Raw genomic sequence first — 22,152 nt, forward strand, 5'->3', positions numbered from 1 at the left:
CATTGTTGCAGCCAAAGATACACGACCCACCGCACCCACTAGGTGGTGCTAAATAAGCACTTCTGGGCATAGCAAGTAAAAATGATCTCTTGTCGATGCTGAGTAGGCTAGTGTGGTGCGTCTATAAATCTTGTTATTTTTGTTGATGTTGTTTGTTGACATTGTTTGGTGTGTTAGCAACCAGTGAGAAACTATCAATGATTGAACAGGGAAAAGTGTAAAAGAACTTGGACTTAGAACTTCTGAAACGTATCGAATAGGTTACTGATACCCTTTACTGTGGCTTGCCATGTTGTTTTGATTACTGGCACACTTGGCAATGGACTATAACTACTATAATAACTATATAACTTATACTTAAATGGCTTAACTAGCAACTCTAAAACTCTCTTTTGTCCTGAAATGAGCGTGTTGCAAGTTGCCACCTCAAAGCATTGGTGGCAGTCTGCACTTCTCTGGTAATTCTGCATACTGCAATTGTCACACGGAGCGACTTGTTGCGCGCTGTCTCGTGAAGGCAGCAAAAGGGTTAAATCACGTGGGAGCGAGAAAAGTTGTCTCCCCTTCCCATAAAGAAGTGTAATTTGAAGAGAAACCGAACAAAGAAGTCTGGGAGTATATAAATCCACCACAGGACATCTCTGCTACAGTCACTGGTTGGGCGGCGGGTAGCGCACTCTGTTGACCGGTTCCGCAATTTGCTCTCCGGTGCTCTGGTATTCAACGAGTCCGTCTCGAGTCGGAGGATGATGCGGGGTCCTCGGCTTCTATCCAGTGCTTTCGTTTTGCACTTCTTCCTTTACGCTTGCTCCGTGCCAGTACCCGAGGGCAAAGCCTCCGCCAGGCACAAAGCTGCAGCGGTGAGTTTTCCTTCAGTTTGGCAAATCTCAGCGCGCGCTTTTGCTGTAAGGTAGGCTAATTATGGTATGGGAATTTCAGCATCATCTCCGGGCTTGAGATGTCTGCATGCTTAAGGGTATCTAGGCAGTAAGTATCATTGATCCCGTGCCTCAAATAAAATACATTTTACAGTGTGCGAATTTGTGTGTGGAAGGGACCCCACGGGACTCGGCAGATGAGCAAAGGCGCGCGGCTCCCACAGGTGTTATGAGAGGTGAAACATGAGACGTATAGAAGTCTATATTGAAAATAATAATCTTATGTTTCAACATATTTTACAAACAACATATTTTTATTTTTATTTCGCGTCATTGCAATACACTGTCGGGAATGGATCGATCTGCGCCGGATGCCGTGAAATTCACCTGGATTATTCAGGATTCTTCAATTTCACATTTTACCGGCTTCTTCTGAAAAAATAAACATATTTATTCTTATACCGAGAGTTTGCCATTGTTCTAGAGGTTGAGAGAGCGAGTTAGACAGTACAGTATTATTTTACGTATAACCCATGTACAAAGTGATTATTTGCTGAGGCAAGTCAGGATAAGTACCTTGCTGAAGGATACAACAGCAGTGTATTGACCCACAATTTTGGAGTTCCAAGCCCCGTTCCTTAACTACTAAGCCACTCGATCACCGTTCCGTTATTGAAAATGCGTACAGAGCAGTGTATTCCTTTGACTGTCCATAATAGCAAAGAAAGACACAAACTTCATACAGAGGCACGCGCGCGTTTGCTTAATGCTTAAATGTCACCAAAGCCAAAGGTAAATTGCCTTTGCTTTCTGCATTGCTTCACTAACGCGAATGGCTGGGTAATGTGCGCGCAGCGCAGGTGTCGGCAAGGAAACCAATCCCTGCAGTTGTGCTTGTTTCTTGAGTAAAACGCGCTCTTTCCTTGAACTGAAAACACCTCAAAGATATTTGACAGCGTAATATTAATTTAGCAAAAAAGTAGGTTACACCATCCGTGCGTTGAAATCCTTAACGATTTTAAATGCATGCAAAGGAGTAGTTGTTTATTTCTTTAATTTGTAATGTGTAATGTCTGTCTACTACGAACAAAAAAACAAAACAAGCGATTAGAAGCATTTTTATCCATCGACAATTTGTCATAACTCGAGGCAAAACGTGGCGCCATCCCGCTCATTCAGGTTTTAAATAGTTGACTTTAATTGCCTTCATTCAGAAGGGCGCCTGGGGCACGATAGTTTTTTGGGGCCTTTGACAACCGTTTCTAAGGATATAGTAGTGGAACTTGTGAGTGCGCGCGTGCGTGCATGCATTACATTTTCTCTCCAAAATTATGTCACAAACGTTTGAAACTTTTTGTTGATCTCAGACCATGTGATCCGATGTACTTCTGAACGGATCTGAATGAAATACTAACAGTAATATTTTAAAATGGCAAGATTGTGACATGCTAAGTTGGTGGTATTGATGGTATCTTTCAGAAGTATGGTAAATTTGTGGTATTCGCAGTTTGCTGTCGAGTTGGTTTTGTGGTATTGGAAGTATGTGATGTAGTTAGCGAGAGCTAGAGCTGGAGGATGGTCTATTTTCCTTGAAGCTAATAGTGCCTGAGAGAGACAGAGATTATACAGGCAGAGACAAGTCATGTGGCACGTAGAGCTGCGTAAAAACCTGTCTGTTTGCTGATGCAGCAAGAACCGAGGAAAATGGATCGCCGATGTACTACACACTGCAGAAGAGTACTTGTCTGCGGTGTGTGGAGTTTAATTTAGCAAATATGACCAGCCAATGGACAATGTGTCAGAGGGGATTCCAACACCACTCGTCCCTGAACATACTAACAACACGCCGAACGATGAAAACATTTCAAATGTGCGAGAAGGGAATGGAGGACTCCCAGAAATAACGGAACGGACAGATGCATCCCGAGTCTGAAGTCGAGATAGGCTAAACCCTCTACGTTTCACCTTGAGCGCTACATTCACTCTAAACAGACCACAACATTCTGCAACAACCTTTGAAGTGTGTTGCTCCAACACGGTACGCGTGCTGTGGGTGTAACCAGAACAACTGAGTTACTTATTTAAGAACGAGTGCCGCACGAGTGCCGCACCTGTACGCAGTGACCCTATCAGCAGCCGCAGTGCCAGCGCAGAAAACAGAAATCAGTTCGTAAACATTAGCCGTGTTTTTTAATGCGTCCCGCAAATAAAGGTGTGAGTCACCGTGTTTTAGCTCAGCGTGTTCCTTGGCTCTGGCTAATCTTAGCGATCTGTAAATCACCGCTTTGGGCCCGGCAGCGCTTGTCAGCAGAGTGGGGATTGCTTTGCAGCGAGGGCCCTGGGTGGGGTTACAGGTAACAGGTATGGGCTTTCAGGTGGATACACTGACGTTGTGCAAACACGAACAGGTACTTTGCCTGAAGTGCGAGTTTTATAAGTCCTCTAAGCAAAGGCATGGTTTTTTTTTATTAAGCTATTATGATGATGATAATACTAATGGTATTTTCTTTTCTTTCTGAAAGACAATTCATACAAGGCAAAAGTGCGTTTTTAATCTAAGATGAAAATATAAGGTAAACGTAAAACATAGAAACTACATTATATAAATATGGCTGATCCTGAATCAGTGCATGTAATAAATTATTCCCACCCATTCCCTTTTGTGTGGAAGGGTTAGAGTCTGACCCAGGATCAGTGTTTTGGGCCATATGGGTTGCACGACCAGAACTCATCGAATGACCCATCAGCTGATCGGTCAGGCCAGGACATATTTAAGCTTCTCATTGGTCTAGTGCATGGATGGGCCCCATGGTTTGGTATCAAATACTGACAGTGTCTCATTGCACACCACTGCTGGTCAATCCTGGGTATAAATGAAGTGTCTTCCTCCAACTTAAGTCTGTGTGAGCCTGTCCATCCATCCATCCATTTTCTGAACCACTTTCTCCTGATCACAGCTCAACACACACTGGGTGAAAGGCAGGAATACACCCTGCATAGGTCACCAATGTGATCCATCACAGGAGCCGGACTTGTGAACTATGACAAGAAATGGCTGCTGACATCACATGCTGGTCTGCTGGGTGTTCCAAACTGGGGAGAAAAACCAAAAAAAAGGGGTGGGGGGTTCATTATATTAAAAAAAGCAGCGCTCCGAGCTCCGCGGAGGCGCTGACAGGGTTAACCCCGCGCCCCTGACAGCGCGGTGAGGGGGCCGGTGTGCGGGAGCGTGCGGGGGGGCCGGTGTGCGGGAGCGTGCGGGGGGGGGGGGGGACGCTGGCGGGCCGGCCTCTGCGGAGAGCCCGTCAGTCCAGCGCCGGCGGCGGTTTCTCTGCGACGCTTCGGAGAGGCCGCTCCCGAGCGGGAGATCCGGAGCGATCGGCGGTGTCCAAACACGCACACGCCTGCACAGATAATTGCAGCCCGCTGGATCTGGGCCTCTTTCATCAGCTGTGGTTGCAGAGGTGATGGGGGGGAGAGGGAGGGAGGGAGGGGGGGTGGGAATGTTACTGTTCCTCTGTAACAGTCCCATTCTCCAGTCCTTCCCTTTGTTTCCTCATTCCTCTGCAGAAGGTGCGGAGATGATCTGAAAGCTCAGTCACTGAGTGGCAGATTATTGAGCTTAATGCGGCTCTATGCTTGACCTGATTTGTGCAGATACGCACCATACTTTTTAGTCAGGCGATCTAGGTCAAGTGCCTCTCCCAAAAGTGACAAAAGCTGAGAATCTTCGCCCGGGACTTGTACACACAACCCCCCCCCCCCCGACTAAGCTTCACACATCTTGTGGAAAAACCCGGAGGGCCGAAGATCTGTCTTTGGTCTTCCTCGTGCAGCTGGAGCTAAAAAAAACGAAATGACACACCGGCTGTGGAAACGCCTGGGGAAGTCCCATTTTTTATGGCGGTATTCCATCCGACCCGCATCGGGCTTGGGCCTCAGGTATGAACCAGAGCTGCCCACATCTGCATGCTGAATGAATGAACTGTTTCAAAAAAGGAGGTCAGTGCACATCAGTCAGTCAATAAGGCCAATCCGGTGCTTCGCAGATGGAGGGCAGCGTAAGATTGCAAAAGGAAAAGGTTTGGACTACACGGATGCAAAATAAGCCCTTTAATGGTGGAAATTAAAACTGACGCGTTCCGGTGCTGAATTAACCATTTACCAGAGTATAGTATATGGTATGGAGTATGGTGTTGTTGTAACATTATTTATTTGATGATTTTAAATGCTGGTTATTTGGAAAAGTATACAACAGACATTTACTGCCTGAAAAGTGTGACCAAAATGCAGATTTGTAGCAAAAGTCATTATTTATACGTTAAGTCTCATGAGAGTTTCATACAGTGTTTAGAGAGAGAAACAGGAATCCGCAGAATGCAGGAGAATCAGACTTCAGCCTTCCTACCGCCTGTCCTTGGTTCGAATGGCATTGCCCCTAAATCTGAGGGCGGAGCTATAGCACACTCAGGTGCATGCCCTGGCGGCTTTGCCATCGCGGTGGGCGCGAGCGGGCCGGCGGACTGAGTGCCGCTGACCTCAGGGTGCCCCGTGCCACCAGGGAGGCGCTGGCTCCCCCGCCGCAGCCCCGATTCGGGTTGTTGTCGGGTTGTTGTTGTTGTTGTTGCCCTTGTGCCAAGGTTCAGGATCTACATGGTACACCTGCATATCACAGATGAGCCATAAATGACCCATAAATGATCCCTTCCCTCTGCAGAGCACCAAGAATGGTTAACTGAGACAGGTGGCCACAGTATCAGGGAAGCTTACAGACAGAACGGACCCAGTTTTCAACGACTCTCTAATATGAATCTGTACGACTGATTGGATGCGAAGCGGGTTTGATGCCATTCCTGTTCACCCCTGCTTCGTGCCGGCCCCTCATCCAGCGTATGGCAGCCCGAAGCTTCACCTGCGCTGGCCACCGGTTTTCTCTGGTTCACATTTCACAATGAATAGAATACGGCATGTCAATTAAGCACCATCCGTCTGTCAGTCATATGTGCGGTAACCTACGGTAAGACTTCACCGAGACTACATATTTCACGGGGGATGCCAAAACCATGCCAGATACAGTTCTGTCCCATCACAGAGGTATAATATACTGCAGTAAAGTGCAGTAAAATATACTATCAGGATATTGTAACAACACTATGGCAGGGCATTGCTGCCACAGTAGGAGAATATTTTTCGCTCATTATCTCGCTATAACCAGAAACTTTTCTTGTTAACAAGATCCTCATTAAATTCTCATAAAAATTTCTCATTATGGCAAGAAACTTTATCTCATTATAACGAGAAAGTAATGTTTTGAAGAGAGGGTGACACATTCCTTACTAATCAAAAGGCAGTTTATTGACATCAGCAGGTCATATAGCACAGCACTGCAGTGCCCTCTCCTGGGATTACAGAGAACTATTCTCACGCTGAAATATTATGATAGCTACTGCCATCAATACATACAGCCAATCAAATATTTTTTCACTGAAGGCCAATAACTTTGTTGGTCAGACTAATCGTTTCTTCTTCCTAGTGTAGAATTCTTCTTAGTGTATGCATACTTATTGCAATAGCACCTAAAGTGCTCAAAGATCTCGCCTTGTCCCAACCCAAGACTTAAGTAACACTTGATTAAGTAATACACACTTTTATGGAGTTATTGGCCTTCACTGAACGCATTCTGTGCATCATTTTCGAAAGGTATGTCTTCTCATCATAACAAATTATGAAAGTTTCTCCTCATAATGAGATACTTTAGTCATTATAACAAGATACATTGGTATGTTATTATAACGGGAAAAGGATCTCCTTTTAACAAGAAATGTTTCTCATAACCGGACACTGTGCAGAAAATATTTCTTCACTGTGCCACCAATGCATTGCTACACTTCACATTTTGGCAAAACTAAAAAATAATTGTCACTTTCACATATTTGATGATACGTGTATCTATTAGTATTTTTTAATAAATTGCTGAAAAATGTATACATCAGCATGGTCTCAGCGTGCATATTTTCAGGACATGGCTGTATATTCCCTTTCTGTAATGTTGGAGCCTTCAGGTGAAGCCCAGACTGCAGGACCCATACAGCCTCCTCTCTGCAGTTTGATCCTGTCTGTCACACAGGAAGTGGCAGTCTTTCATGTTCTCTGGGGTCATGTCATGGGGTCAGGCTCCTTGGTCTGGGATTTGATCTTTTGAACTTTTGGAGAATGTCCCTCCCAGTTGGACTTGACTGAGAGCCTGAGGCAGGGGGGGGGGTAGTTTGGGGGTGAGGGGCAGGACAGACAGGCACCCAGCTTTTTAATGCAATTGCACTCTCAACTGTCTTCAGAGCAACTGTCTGCAAAGGCTTAAATGCAGCTTTACATTACATTCCATTACATTTATTTGGCAGACTCTTTTATCCAGCGACATACAAAAAGTGCATTTCATGGTCACGGACAACTACAAAACACAGGTTCAGTAAGATACGACACTTATTTTGTACAGCTATTTCTAGCCAAGAACACTGTTTAGTTCACACGGTGAACACTATTCAGACCTAACTTATGCCAAGCCAAACTAGGCAGAAGAACAAGCTACAGTATTAGGACAAATACAAATGACCAAAAAGTGCTGAGATGGGGGAACATGTAACGGGTGTCATGAAGGGGGGGGGGGGGGTGGATTTAGAATGAAATGCAGCTGACAGTGCAGAGCTTATGTGGAGAAAGCGCACAGACTGCTTTAATGCATGCGCTGACATGCACCAGAATGAAAACTATGAAAGGACAGATGGACAGGTCTCCTACCGCAGAGGGCGTAGCGCCTGTGTCTTTGGAACATCTCGTTTTAAGGCTGACGCATCAGCATAGTACGACAAACCGGAGGCCCCAATAGGAGGATTCACATGTCAAGAGAATTCAGATACACCCACCCACGTTTACTGAACTGGGTAACACACCATTCATACCTATGGGCAATCTAGAGTCTACAGTTAGCCTACTGTTATGTCTTTTGGACTTTTCCAGAGGAAACCCATCCATGCGGACACAGGGAGAACATGTAAACTCCACACAGAAAAGCCCCGGCGGGATTAGAACCAAGGACCTTCTTACTGTGCCCGAGATCACAAAGCCGTAAATCACAGAGCGCTTGTCAGCGCTCATACTGTACCGCAGGAAAACCACACACAGTACTTACATTCGCAGAGAAGATCCTCACGCACTCACTCACTCACTCACTCACTCACTTACTCTCCTGATCTCTCACCTGCTCACTCACTCACTCACTTACTCTCCTGATCTCACACCTGCTCACTCACCCACTCACCCTCTCACCCACTCACTGTCCCGATCTCACACCTGCTCACTCACCCACTCACCCTCTCACCCACTCACTCTCCCGATCTCACACCTGCTCACTCACCCTCTCACCCACTCACTCTCCCGATCTCACACCTGCTCACTCACCCTCTCACCCACTCACTCTCCCGATCTCACACCTGCTCACTCACCCACTCACCCTCTCACCCACTCACTCTCCCGATCTCACACCTGCTCACTCACCCACTCACCCTCTCACCCACTCACTCTCCCGATCTCACACCTGCTCACTCACCCACTCACCCACTCACCCACTCACTCTCCCGATCTCACACCTGCTCACTCACCCACTCACCCACTCACTCTCCCGATCTCACACCTGCTCACTCACCCACTCACCCTCTCACCCACTCACTCTCCCGATCTCACACCTGCTCACTCACCCACTCACCCTCTCACCCACTCACTCTCCCGATCTCACACCTGCTCACTCACCCACTCACCCTCTCACCCACTCACTCTCCCGATCTCACACCTGCTCACTCACCCTCTCACCCACTCACTCTCCCGATCTCACACCTGCTCACTCACCCTCTCACCCACTCACTCTCCCGATCTCACACCTGCTCACTCACCCACTCACCCTCTCACCCACTCACTCTCCCGATCTCACACCTGCTCACTCACCCACTCACCCTCTCACCCACTCACTCTCCCGATCTCACACCTGCTCACTCACCCACTCACCCACTCACCCACTCACTCTCCTGATCTCACACCTGCTCACTCACCCACTCACTCACTCACTCTCCCAATCTCTCGCCTGCTCACTCACCCACTCACCCTCTCACCCACTCACTCTCCCGATCTCACACCTGCTCACTCACCCACTCACCCTCTCACCCACTCACTCTCCCGATCTCACACCTGCTCACTCACCCACTCACCTCTCACCACTCACTCTCCCGATCTCACACCTGCTCACTCACCCACTCACCCTCTCACCCACTCACTCTCCCGATCTCACACCTGCTCACTCACCCACTCACCCCTCACCACTCACTCACTCACTACCTCTCCATCCCATCTCACCTGACTCACCCTCACCACTCACTCTCCGATCTCCACCTGCTCACTCACCACTCACTCACTCACTCTCCGATCTCACACCTGCTCACTCACCCACTCACCCTCACCCACTCACTCTCCCGATCTCACACCTGCTCACTCACCCACTCACTCTCACCCACTCACTCTCCCGATCCTCACACCTGCTCACTCACCACTCACCACTCTCCCACTCTCACTCTCTCATCCCGCACTCACTCACTCACTCTCCGATCTCCACGCTCACTACCACTCACCCACTCACTCACTCACTCTCCCGATCTCTCACCTGCTCACTCACTCACTCACTCACTCACTCACTCTCCCGATCTCTCACCTGCTCACTCACTCACTCACTCACTCTCCCCGATCTCCCGTCACACCTGCTCACTCACCCCATCTCCCCTCTCACACTCACTCACTCTCCCGATCTCTCACCTGCTCACTCACCCACTCACTCCACTCTCCCGACTCCCCTGCTCACTCCTCCCATCTCCACCTCTCACTCTCCCGATCTCTCACCTGCTCACTCACTCACTCACTCACTCACTCTCCTGATCTCACACCTGCTCACTCACCCACTCACTCACTCACTCTCCCGATCTCTCGCCTGCTCACTCATGCACTCACTCATTTACACATTCATCCAGTCATTCCTTACTGAAGCACAAACTTTGAGAGACTTCCTCAAAGTAACAGAAGTGCTTCTTTTTACAACTATAAGGAAAAAAGCACAGTAAAGGCCAATGCTGGTTCTATTGTTCAGTTCTTGGTTTTGAATGTCTTTGTCCGCTGAGAAAGAGAATATCCCTAAATTGCTGGTTTTAAGCCTTTAAATCTTGTCTCACAACCCCTAAATTCCCCCTCCCCCAAACCCAAGCCTCTACCCTTCAGCTCATGGATGTTTTTTTTTTAGAGGGAAGTGACAGGGAATTTTCTCTTGCTATTTCCACAGGAGAGGCGGCTAATGGTAATAAAGATCAGAAAGGTCCACTGGGGGCCTAACTGCTCCGTCGAAAACCAACCCCCCAGCCAACTAATCGTTATTTCCTCTAAATTCTGCAGAGGAAATTGACTGTGATAATGCGTGAGATTATCCACATCCTGTGAACTTCTCTCCGTCTCAGACATTCCAACCCCCCCCCCCCCCCAAGAAATACTGAGGAACCTCTAGTGATGTGAAATGGGGTCACCATTGTTGTGACTCATTTTGGATTCTGATTTACCTTGAAGCATGACAAGGTTTAGTGCAATACATCCAACAAACACAAAAAAACAACAAAACAAAGAATTTTTTTTTTTTAATCTTTTGTTCAATAACATTTTTTTATTAGTACTGTTGGGTATGTTTCTTGAGTTTGATTTTTTCAAAAATTGCTCGTTAGATCAATTGATTTTGGGTTGATTAATTTCATCTTTGTTTCATATATTGTTTGACTTCTCAATAGGTTAATTGAGTTGTTAATCTAGTTGCTTCATGTTGTTGCGTTGATTAGGTAACTTATTGCTCCATTTATCTGTCATTCGGTTTACTAGTTCCTCTGTCGATTGGTTTATTATTGTTCCATTGACTGATTGATTTATCAGTGAGTTGATTGCTCGTGTCTGTGTTGCCAGGGTTGGCTCCAGAAGCCCCACCCGTACCCGCTGAAGAAGAGGGTGCGGCTGAACCACGGCCAGGACACGCTGAAGGAGGCGACCCGCGTTACGCCCGGAAACGTCTCCGAACTCTGGAGCCGACCCCGATGTGGCGTCCCGGACTACCCCGCCCAGAAGAGGGGCGTGGCCACTGGGAGGCAGCGGCACAAACGATTCGTTCTGTTTGGGGGCCGATGGGACAAGACTGACCTCACCTACAAGTGAGACTATTATTATTATTATTATTATTATTATTGTTGTTGTTGTTGTTATTATTATGATTATTGTTTTGTTATTATTATGATGATTGTATTATTGTTATGATTACTGTGTTATTATTGTAGTTATTATTATCATATTATTATTATCATTGCTGTTCTTGCTGTTGTACAGGTAAAAAATACAGTGATTATTATTAATATCAGTGATGGTGTTACAGCTGTAGCAGTACTATTGGACACAGCAGTATTAATCAGGGTGATGAAAGTAGATTTCCCTTTGATGACCAATGCGAGATCACGGCTAAAGCAGTACCTGTCCGGGGAGGTCTGGGGTGATGGTCTGAGAGGGTACAGACTGGCGATCAGCCCACAGTAACCAGGCATCCAGCATCAAAGCAGACGGGGGTGTACACAGTATCCCCTAAAAAACAGAAGTATCACACTAATTAGCTTGTCGTGTTTCATTTCTCTCAACGGCCATCCACCCGCACCCCTCCATCACTTTCAGTCAGGCAGGTCAGGGGTCAGCCGCATGTCGGGGGTCAAACGGATCCAAGGCCCTTGATGTAGAGAAGAGGCAGTGGAAGGGGAGGGGCTAGCTCACAATAGCCCTGCCCCCACAACACCCCACCCTGCTCCAGATTATTTGGGGTGGGGGTAGGGGTGTAGTTAGCAGGTGGGGGGTAAATAGCTGGCGTTGAGCCTTACAGAAAATCCTGTTCATTTCACCCCACTGGAGTTCACAGTGACCCCCCCCCCAGCACACACAGACATGCACATGCACACACACACACACAAACAGAGAAAATACGTGCTGTGGTTCCCATGACTACATTCATGTGTGCGTGACCCACAGTGCAGAGGCAGGCCTGAGGGTGTTTTCATGAGGGTGCCTTGCACACAGCCGCAGTATCGCAGCACGTAGGTGGCATCGCGCCCGCTCAGATGGCACAGGATGAGGGCGCGAGGCTGTTCGGACACGCCAGCCGAGCTCAGGTGCAGGGATTACCTAAAATACCGTAATACCAGGGGCATCGACTGCCTGTCACAACTGGGCACATTTCAGATGACAGTGACAGAGGTGGAGAGGGAGCTTTGGGAGTTTTGAAACACCGGACACGTGCGTTTTTTAAAATGTATTTGTGTGTGCATGTGTGTGTGTGTATGTGTGTCTGTGTGTGCGTGCGTGCGTGCGTGTGTGTGTGTGTGTCTGTGTGTGTGTTCGTGCGTGCGTGTGTGTGTCTCAGGATCGTGCGTTTCCCCTGGCAGATGAGTAACGACAAGGTGAGGAGCATCCTGCGGGAGGCGAACCAGGTGTGGAGCGACGTCACCCCCCTCACCTTCACCGAGGTCAGCCACGGCCGCGCTGACATCATCATCGACTTCACTAGGTAAGGCCGCCATAACCAAGCAACCTCCAGCTTCAACAGTTAACCCCGCCCTGACTGAGCAGCCCCAAACCAGGTAACTCCGCCCACACCTGGTGACCCCACCCTGACCCATGACCACATGACCCCACCATGACCAGGTAATTCTTCCTTAAACAGACACTTCTCTGTCCTGGTAGCTCAACCCTGACCAGGTAAACCGACCATGTCTAACCTTGAGTACCCAGAGCACCACCCAGGGAGGAAGGGCTTATTGCTCGCTAGTGCCCTCTCTGGTGGACTGGTTGTGAACAGTCCTCCTCTGGCCCTTACTCTCCTGAATAGATGAAGAACGTTGTAGTGATGGGATGGGTCCTCAGCAATTGGGCGTTCCAAAGCAAAAGGTACTCAGGAAAAGAAGCATTCTGAGCTGCTTTAACTGAAGCTAACTTAAACACTTTTTAAATAAAGTTTAATTATCTGTTAGAACCTCATACTCTTCTACAAAAAACCTGAGTTGGCTAATGTTTCAGCCTCGAGAAGAAGGACCAAATGAACCCTGGTCCTGGTGAGCTTTGTGCAGTGTGTGCAGGTTTTCACTGTCACTCAGCACTTAATTGATTGGATTTAAGCTGCTGATTACAGAAATAACTCACTCCACCTGGGCTCTCGGGTCTGAATTTGGTTGCTGATTTTTAAGGTGAAAACAAACACCTACAGACCCTGGGGCCCTCCAGGACCAGAGCTGGAGAGGCCTGCGCTCGCAGTGTGTTCCCCAGCCCCATTAGATTCTCACCAAGCAGCAACAGAGCCTGTAGGCCCCGGCGTGTGGAATCTCTTCCCCTTCGCGGTGTATTGTTCTGCTCTCTCTCTCTCTCTCTCTCTGTCTCTCTCTCCGCCCCTCTCTCCCTCCCTCCCGCCCTCCACCGCAGTATCTAAATCTATGAGCAGTGCAGACGTTTAGAGTCCCCGAAAGATGCAACCCTTGCAAAAGCGAGATGCCGAACATGGACTCCCAATCAGCAGGAACTAACCACCAGTGTCGAGCGGCCGGTGGAGCCCGGGCTGTGCGCAGGGCAGGTCATTACACCGCCTGCGTCAGCTCCTCCAGGCCCCGGGCTCCAGGCCCCGGGCTCCAGGCCCCGGGCTCCAGGCACAGCTCGTAATTTGCCTGCTCACACAGTGCATTCCAAAAACACAGCGGGCAGCACTTTTCACCCGCGCCCGTCCTCCAGGATACGGCAAAAAAAGAAACTACTGCAAAAGGTTGAGGACAGAAAAAAATGTATCCGGAAATTAATTAAAAGACATATTCCTAACCCAGAATAACATGGGAACAAATAGAGCAGGTGGAAAGATGAAGTTGTAAATAAGCGAGGTGTTGTAAAAAGTGGTGGCCAGTTCTCTCCGGTGTGGTTGTGTTTACTGAGCTGTCCCTGTTCTCAGGCTGTCCCGTTCAGCTCCATCTCCTTCCATGGGGCCAGAGAACACCTCACCGGTCTCTCCCCTCCCCTCGTCGGCTCGATTCTGGTTCTGAGCGTTCCCTCCAGAATAAACTCTGTGTGTGTCTGTAATCCAGGCAGCGGAAGGAGCACCGGCCGTATTTCAGAACCTGCGTTCCTACCCGAGCTCCAGGATCGCTCCCTTTCTTTCTCACACAGTTTAATGGCCCACATTCGTCTGTGGGATCTGTGAGGCGTCCCTCCCCCCCATTTTTATACACCTGCCAGTTGGCTTCCGGGCACATGCTTGCTGCTGCAGTCTTGGCACAGGTACAGCACAGGTACAGTGTGGTGCGTTTCCTACTCCTACAAAACACTCCTGTCTTTACAGACCCACAGGCACATAGGAGTTCTCATGTCTCTTCATGAGTCACATGGCGTATTGATGTCTCTTCATGAATCATATGGTGTATTCATATCTCTCCCTGAATCATATGGTGTATTCATATCTCTCCATGAGTCATGTGGCGTATTCATATCTCTTTATGAGATCAGTGAGATCAGATCAGTGGGATATAGAGATTCTTGTCCTTTATAATTGGGGCCTGAGCTCTGTCAGTCCAGCTCAGGGGCCTGTTTTAATGGGGTGGAAAAATTCACCTGCAGAACTGGTCCCAGGCCAGCTGCACAGAGCCTTTTACCCCCCACGGAGCTCACCGCTGTCCTGACCCAAAACCAAAATGGGACAGGCTTGGTTCAGGCTTGGTTCAGGGTGCCCCATTTTGCTGACGCACTAGGTTCAAGCATAGTGGTGCCCCACAATGATCTGTACCACTGTATACATGGTGTGTCTACATGGGATAGATATGATTTGTTTTTTTGGTGGGGGGGGGGCGGTAATAATGGTACTATAGGGAGATTACTTATTCCCAGATAAAAATAAGGTTTTAGGACAGGCTGCATAACGATTTTGCCAGCAGAGTTTTGAGGCTGTGATGAAAGCTTTGAGGTCTTTTATTATTGTTAGTATATCTGTCAGTCATTCGACATTCCTCTCAGTCCGCCACAGAGTGTATTCACAGAGAGAGCGAGAAAAGAAAGAGAGAGAGAGAGACAGAGACAGATTGAGGAAGAGACAGTGAGAGGACGAGAGAGACAGAGTCAGAGGGGGAAGAAGTGCAGACAGAGAGAGAGAGAGAAGTTCAGACAGAGGGTGTAAATAAAAGGCTGTAAACCCTGTGAATATTTCAGCAGCCGACCCCCCCATTTAAAAGCCGTGCCATCCTGTCATCAGCGCTGTGTGGGGCGGTCGCTGTTGGCGGGATGAAAAGGGCATTTGGCGCCGTCCTCAGCAATACCCCCCTCCCCTCCCCCTCCCTCCCCTCCCCTCCCTCTCCCCCTGGAAGTCCCCCCCTTTGATTATTTTATCATTTATTTCCTCACTTATTTACGTTGACTTCAGTTAGTCACTTCACATTCACCTGGCGGATGCTCTGATCCGGAGCGACTTGCAGGTGAATGGATCAGCTTGCCGGGTCATGCAGTCCAGGGACAGGCAGTCCCTTGGGGGTGTTCAGGTCTGGGCATGACCCACATGCCGGGTGCTCCATGGACTCACTCCGGCTAAATGGGGAGCCTGGATGGGCTGAATTTCCTGCTCTCTACATGCTGTATACAAATACGTTCTTTATCTTCTTAACAAAGCTAAAGAACATAATCAGAGGTGAGGGAAGTTCAGGGGTCATACGGTAAAGGCCTTGCCACCTCAGCCAGCTGACTTCACTAATTAGTTCCACCTCCTGACTGGGCTAATGAGCGAATACTATGGGTGACTGGAATGAAATTTTACTTCCTGAACCTGAATTTTCCACCTTTGATCAGAAGTGGGTCCACATGCGTTTATAAGAGCAGCAGTGATGTAGACCTGGCTAATGACACCCTTAGGCCAGAGAGAGCATGCTCGACAGAGGCCACTGACAATCCTCGCCATGGCCGCTGGTGCATCCTGGGTAGCGGGGCGGTGCCAGCGTGCTCATGTTCATCTGTAGCCCCAAGGCAGGATTGGTGCAGCACTTTAATAGAGTACTCGCGAACATTTAAAGTTTAAGTAAAACAAAGAGAGAGAGAGAGAGAGAAGCACGGATTAACTGTGTCTGTACCCCACCCAGACTGAGCTGGTCTTTGGCACTGTGTACGCCTGTCTGTTATCTTTATCAGGGTAATATGTTTGCTTTGTGTAGACCTCTTATCCAGGGTTGAAAGACACCTGGGCACCAGTTCATCATTTTGAATACTGTAACCCTTTATGTGCTAGGAAAAGCCCTGCAGATAGCTTAGCAAGAAATGTGTGTTCTTAGGAATTTTAAGAGCAAATCCTGGCTTTCGTTCTAAGGTATGATTGGGTTATGATTTGTTAGTTGAAAATTTGTTGAACATTTTAAGGGATCTGCAGGATGGGTTTTTGGCATATAATGAGTTAAAGTATTTCAGGGATGTATTTGAACTTTGACCCAGGTGTGTGTGTCACTCATGTACGATGTGTCTGAGATACCTGTTTGTCCAGGTTGAGCACTAGGGCAATAAAAGGTAATAATAGCCTCCCCATGCCCACACCTGGGAATCACAGCAATTTCCATCCATATTTAGCCCCGCCCACCCCTACTGTAGCCCTGCCAGTCACTGGTGTAGCTCCACTTCTTCCCTGATGTTTTCTGAGCTGCTCTGTTGGATTGACAGGTACTGGCACAGGGGACAGCCTGTGGAAACTCTAGAGATGTCCCACAATGATCGGTACCAGTGTCTGCACGGTGAAGAAGTACAATCTGTCCATATCCTGGACAAGCACGATGGGATCATGTTGGGACGTTGTGTTTGATTGACAGGTACTGGCACGGGGACAGCCTGCCCTTTGACGGGCCTGGAGGAATCCTCGCCCACGCCTTTTTTCCCAGAACCCACCGGGAGGGAGACATTCACTTCGACTATGACGAGACATGGACGGTGGGAAACAGCATTGGTCAGTGTGTGGGTGGGGGACAAAGGGGCGTCCAATGAAAAATAACCACATAATGCATTTATAGTTTAAGTATCATAGCACTTTACAGTGAAGTTATACTTCACTGGCCACCAAACGACCAATGACGGGCCTTGCTTCAGGGTACAGCAGCAAAGCCACACCCAGCTGTCAAACCAGAAGCAGAAACTCAGTGCCAGCATGGCAGACTGAAATCTGTGCTCTGTGTCTCCTCCCCCCTCCCCTCCCCTCCTCCTCCCTCTCCCTTCCCTCCCCCTCCCCTCCTCTCCTCCCCTCCCCCTCCCCCTCCCCCTCAGGTACGAACCTGCTCCAGGTAGCGGCTCACGAGTTTGGCCACGTCCTCGGCCTCCAGCACTCCCAGGTCCCTGGAGCAGTGATGTCACCGTTCTACAGCTTCACCTACCCGCTGGTGCTGAGCGAGGACGACAGGCGGGGGATCCAGTCCCTGTACGGCCAGCGCCTCACCCCCGAGCCCCGCCCCACCCAGCCCCGCCCCTCCAAGCCCCGCCCAACCCGCCCTCACATCATCGAGACCAACGAGATCCTCACCGTGGTAAGTGTGTCAGTACAGCAGCAGACATGCACACACACACACACACACACACTCTCTCATGCTCACACAGAGGCACACACAAACACAATCTCATATTACCAGATGCAAATTCATACACATACATTCTTACACACACCGCACTGAACACAAACATATATTTACTTTATGTACTGCTACTACCAAAAAAACATCAAACATAGACTAATCTCTTTCCCTTTCCCTCTCTCCCTCCCTCTCTCCCTCTCTCCCCCTCTCTCTCTCTCTCTCTCTCTCTCTCTCTCTCTCCCTCCCTCCCTCCCTCCCCCCCCGCAGCCGGACACCTGTCACACCGATTTTGACGCGGTGTCGATGATCCGAGGCGAGCTGTTCTTCTTCAGGTCGGGGTACGTGTGGCGGATCCGGGACGGGCACCTGCAGACGGGGTACCCCGCCCTGGCGTCCCGGCACTGGCCGGGGATCCCCGATAGCGTGGACGCCACATTCGAGGACGAGTCCGGGAACATCTGGTTCTTCCAAGGTGGGTGAACGGGGTGTGGCCTGCGGCTGTCATAAAAAAGGATGGGTATGTTAACAGGGTTTGGCAATAAATACCAAGGCACAATGATGCTTAGTTATATCATATTAACCTTTGTCCATGGTGGAGTTCAGGGGTGGCCAACCCTGATCCTGGAGATCCATAGGATAGCCATAGGGTGTGTGTGTGCGTGTGTGTGATGCAGGGGAGAGTTACTGGGTGTGTGTGTGTGTGATGCAGGGGAGAGTTACTGGGTGTGTGTGTGTGATGCAGGGGACAGTTACTGGGTATGTGTGTGTGTGATGCAGGGGAGAGTTACTGGGTGTGTGTGTGTGTGATGCAGGGGAGAGTTACTGGGTGTGTGTGTGTGATGCAGGGGACAGTTACTGGGTATGTGTGTGTGTGATGCAGGGGAGAGTTACTGGGTGTGTGTGTGTGTGTGTGTGTGTGTGTGATGCAGGGGAGCGTTACTGGGTGTGTGTGTGTGATGCAGGGGACAGTTACTGGGTATGTGTGTGTGTGATGCAGGGGAGAGTTACTGGGTGTGTGTGTGTGTGTGTGTGTGTGTGATGCAGGGGAGCGTTACTGGGTGGTGTGTGTGTGACGCAGGGAGAGTTACTGGGTGTGTGTGTGTGTGATGCAGGGAGAGTTACTGGGTGTGGTGTGTGTGATGCAGGGGAGAGTTACTGGGTGTGTGTGTGTGTGATGCAGGGGAGAGTTACTGGGTGTGTGTGTGTGTGACGCAGGGGAGAGTTACTGGGTATGTGTGTGTGTGATGCAGGGGAGAGTTACTGGGTGTGTGTGTGTGATGCAGGGGAGAGTTACTGGGTGTGTGTGTGTGTGATGCAGGGGAGAGTTACTGGGTGTGTGTGTGTGATGCAGGGGAGAGTTACTGGGTATGTGTGTGTGATGCAGGGAACAGTTACTGGGTATGTGTGTGTGTGATGCAGGGGAGAGTTACTGGGTGTGTGTGTGTGTGATGCAGGGGAGAGTTACTGGGTCTTTGACGCGGGGAGGCGGATCACGGGTCCAGACCCTGTGCAGCGGCTGGGCCTCCCGGTGTCCCACATCCAGGCCGCCCTCCTGAGGAGCGAGGACCACGCCCAAAGGGTCTACTTCTTCAAATCGGGCAGCTACTGGCGCTTCAGCCCGCGGGAGAGGCGCGTGGACACCCCCCACCCCCGACACATGCAGGACTGGAGGGGCGTGCCCGCCAGCGTCGACGGAGCCTTCCAGGACCGGCAAGGTGAGTGACCTCCGACCTCCGACCTCCGACCTCCAGGCCAACGCTGGGGTCAAATCAAGACTGCCAGCTTACATCCTTGGAAAATACACTTCATACAAATGACACTTCCGAGTGACTCAGGTCAGCTCCATTTCATTTCAGTCAATTCAGAACAAAGAAAGGCAATTCTGTTGGTTAATTTAAAAAGCTATACGGAGCATCATGGGCGGCACAGTGGGAAGCACTGTTGCCTCACAGCAAGGAGGTCCCGGGTTCGAATCCGGCCGGGGCCTTCCTGTGTGGAGTTTGCTGCAGGTTCTCCTCACCCTGTCCTGTCCACATCTCAGGGTACATCCACTTCCTGAGCGGCAGGCAGTACTGGAAGGTCGACCCGGCGACCCGGTCCGTCCTGCCCGGGTATCCGCGAGGAATCGGGATGGACTTCTTCGGCTGCCCCGGGTCTAACTACCGATAGGACCCCCTGCGGAGGGACGGGGGTCTCCTGGACAAAGCGGGCTCAGAACCTGTGCACGGTCATCTTTTTCGGGGCCCTGTGAGGTCGAAAACATGCCAGTTTCCCCACATCGCGTTTGGTAACAGGGGAACAAATGCAACAATGTTTTTTTTTAAATACATTTAGTTTTTTGTTGTTGTTTATGTTATAGTAAGTATATCAAAAGTGACTTTGAATCTCAAGACCTCAGCTCCCTGTTTGAAGAAGCTCTTCCGTGTCGAGGAAGACTCGAAGAGCATGAAGTCACCCCCATTATTTTCCTCCCCACACCAGAGTTGCCACCAACTTCACATGAAGCCACTCCCACTTAACCCCCATAAGGACAGGTCAGTGTCTTGGACACATCAACACCCCGCCCACTAGCCTGATCAATGATGAACATGAGAGAGAAAGGCAGTCTCTCCTCAGACCTGTACATTTCACCTGGCAGAATGGCAAGCCAAATTTAAAATATCTATTTCATGCCTTGCTCTAGTACAGTGAAGAATAAGAAGCACGTGGGTCGGTTGGAGATGCTACAATATGTGAACAAGTTAGAAGACCACTGTGCAGGGACATTACACTGCAGTACTGGAGATAGTGAATTAAAAAAATAAATAAACTTAAAACATGCGTAGAAAACACTTCAAACTTAGAAAAAACGCTTAGTTGACGTGACATACCTGCAACATGAAAGCTACAGAGGACTAAAGAAATCATATACGCCGTTTGATTAAAGAGTATAGTCTGTGGCTGAATGCAACAGACTAAATACTTTAGCACTGAAATTCCTTACCTGTTCTACCTTCCAACTCCTCTGAAATCAGTCAAAATTAGTCTCCTGGGTCTCCAGACATGAAAAATGAAAGGTGGAGCTCTGCTCAGAATCCAAAAACCTTTTCTTCTCAGGTAACAAAGGGGAGCGTTTATTTTGTGTGTGCACGTGTGCGTGCTCGTGCGTGCGTGCGTGCGTGCGCGCGATGCCTTCAGCCTGTTTTTCCAGCCTTGTTAAGGGGAGCCATGCTACAAATCAATTTAGTTGAAACTGAGAAGTGTTGTAGTGACCAAAACGGCATGATACCACCCCTCAGTGGCTTGTAGGACAACCACCTGCAGTTCTCCTTCCTCCTAATGCAGCCCAGCATTCTGTACTACAGGTTAGTTCTTTTTAAATAGTTTTTTTTTTTTTTTTTTAAATATCGCTTTGTCTTTTTTTATGCATAAAGGTGCTAAAAATTTAAACAAACAGGGTGGTGGTTCCTGTTTCAGGGTAATACTGAGGTTTTATCAGTGCGTCGGAAACGTCTTACTGTGGTGTTTCTGAACAAAAAGGACAAAATGCAGGGGGAATTCACAACCCCAACCACAAATTCCAAACAGCTTTCCAAAAAATGTGCTAACACTTAGAAAAAGGTGCTTTAAATGTTTACTGTTGTTATTGTTATTATTGATTGAGCCAATTAACTGAGAAGTGCGATGAAAACAGGAGTGTGAAATCCAGACTGGTATTGAAGCGGAAGTGGGAATTCTAGATAGGAATTGAGCAGGAAGTGGGAATTGCAGACTGGCATTAAACAGGAAGTGGTAATTGATGAATAGCATTAAAGGGGAAGTAATTAATTAGTGACTGACATTAAAGGGACGGTGTGAATCAGCAACTGTAATGAATACGCAGCGGTATGACGTGACTGATATGAAAGCTGTGCTTCTTTCCTGCAATATAAATGTCATTTCCTGTCAGTGCTGGACACTGATGTCATAATTCTACTTCTCACTTGTAAGGGAGTTTTATATGCATAATTGTGATCACGGTTTTCAATGTAATCCATGCAGAGACTTATTCGGTCTTTGCTGGCACTGGTAGCTTTAGATGCTATGGAGAAAACTCTTTAGCACTCAGACACTGTTATTGTAACCAAATACATGTATCTCTGATCTGAAAATCTTTTAAATCAAATACCGTATTTACTGTGTAAATAAATCTTTAAAATGTTGTACAATATTTTGGTACAAATAAAGTTTTTCTTCTTTGTACAGAGTCCAATTCATTTCATTGCAAGTAACAAGTGCTGTGCCTTGTATCATGTAATGTTTCCAAAGGTTCATGTGGTCACATTGATTTTGAGCATAAGATGCATCAGAGCATCAAAAAGAAAACTCGGACGCCACTAAAAATCCTGTTAAGTCCAAAAGAAAAGGTTAATAAAAAAAAGTCAACCTAGCAAAAAATCTATGATTTTATTCTAGGAACAAAGTGAACTCTGGAATGAATGTTCACCACGCGCATCATGCTCTTTCCATGCAATAAAAGCACTTCTACCTCCATCTCTTAATTCTTCACCCCATACAGCTGCAATCTTTACAGCCTGTTC

At 48.4% G+C, this 22,152-nt stretch overlaps 1 protein-coding gene across 3 annotated transcripts; it reads left to right on the forward strand.

Annotated features, from left to right (window-relative positions):
• Positions 1-416: 416 nt before the first annotated feature.
• mmp11b (matrix metallopeptidase 11b) lies at positions 417-21,814 on the forward strand. 3 transcript variants are annotated; one of them, XR_010325426.1, is made up of 9 exons: positions 417-860; positions 10,911-11,152; positions 12,400-12,543; positions 16,844-16,977; positions 17,292-17,548; positions 17,861-18,065; positions 19,048-19,308; positions 19,635-21,285; positions 21,317-21,814. XR_010325426.1 is itself a non-coding variant. In XM_064308444.1 (8 exons), the coding sequence occupies exons 1-8, from the start codon at positions 747-749 to the stop codon at positions 19,760-19,762; spliced, it is 1,485 nt and encodes a 494-aa protein (XP_064164514.1). In that variant the 5' UTR covers positions 417-746; the 3' UTR covers positions 19,763-21,814. The 3 variants fall into 3 exon arrangements, 1 of the variants encoding a protein (XP_064164514.1); XR_010325425.1 differs by having other exon boundaries at positions 19,635-20,735; positions 20,771-21,814; XM_064308444.1 differs by having other exon boundaries at positions 19,635-21,814.
• Positions 21,815-22,152: the final 338 nt, after the last annotated feature.

This window comes from Anguilla rostrata, chromosome 14 (genome assembly GCF_018555375.3).
Source record: "Anguilla rostrata isolate EN2019 chromosome 14, ASM1855537v3, whole genome shotgun sequence".
In the NCBI taxonomy this organism is placed as follows: Eukaryota; Metazoa; Chordata; class Actinopteri; order Anguilliformes; family Anguillidae; genus Anguilla; species Anguilla rostrata.

Bases quoted from the DNA above. Each gene is read 5' to 3' on its own strand.
- mmp11b (XM_064308444.1), top strand. From the start codon at position 747: ATGATGCGGGGTCCTCGGCTTCTATCCAGTGCTTTCGTTTTGCACTTC. The intron at 12,544-16,843 runs GTAAGGCCGCCA...TTTGATTGACAG, and splicing joins ATCATCATCGACTTCACTAG to GTACTGGCACGGGGACAGCC. The intron at 17,549-17,860 runs GTAAGTGTGTCA...CCCCCCCCGCAG, and splicing joins CCAACGAGATCCTCACCGTG to CCGGACACCTGTCACACCGA.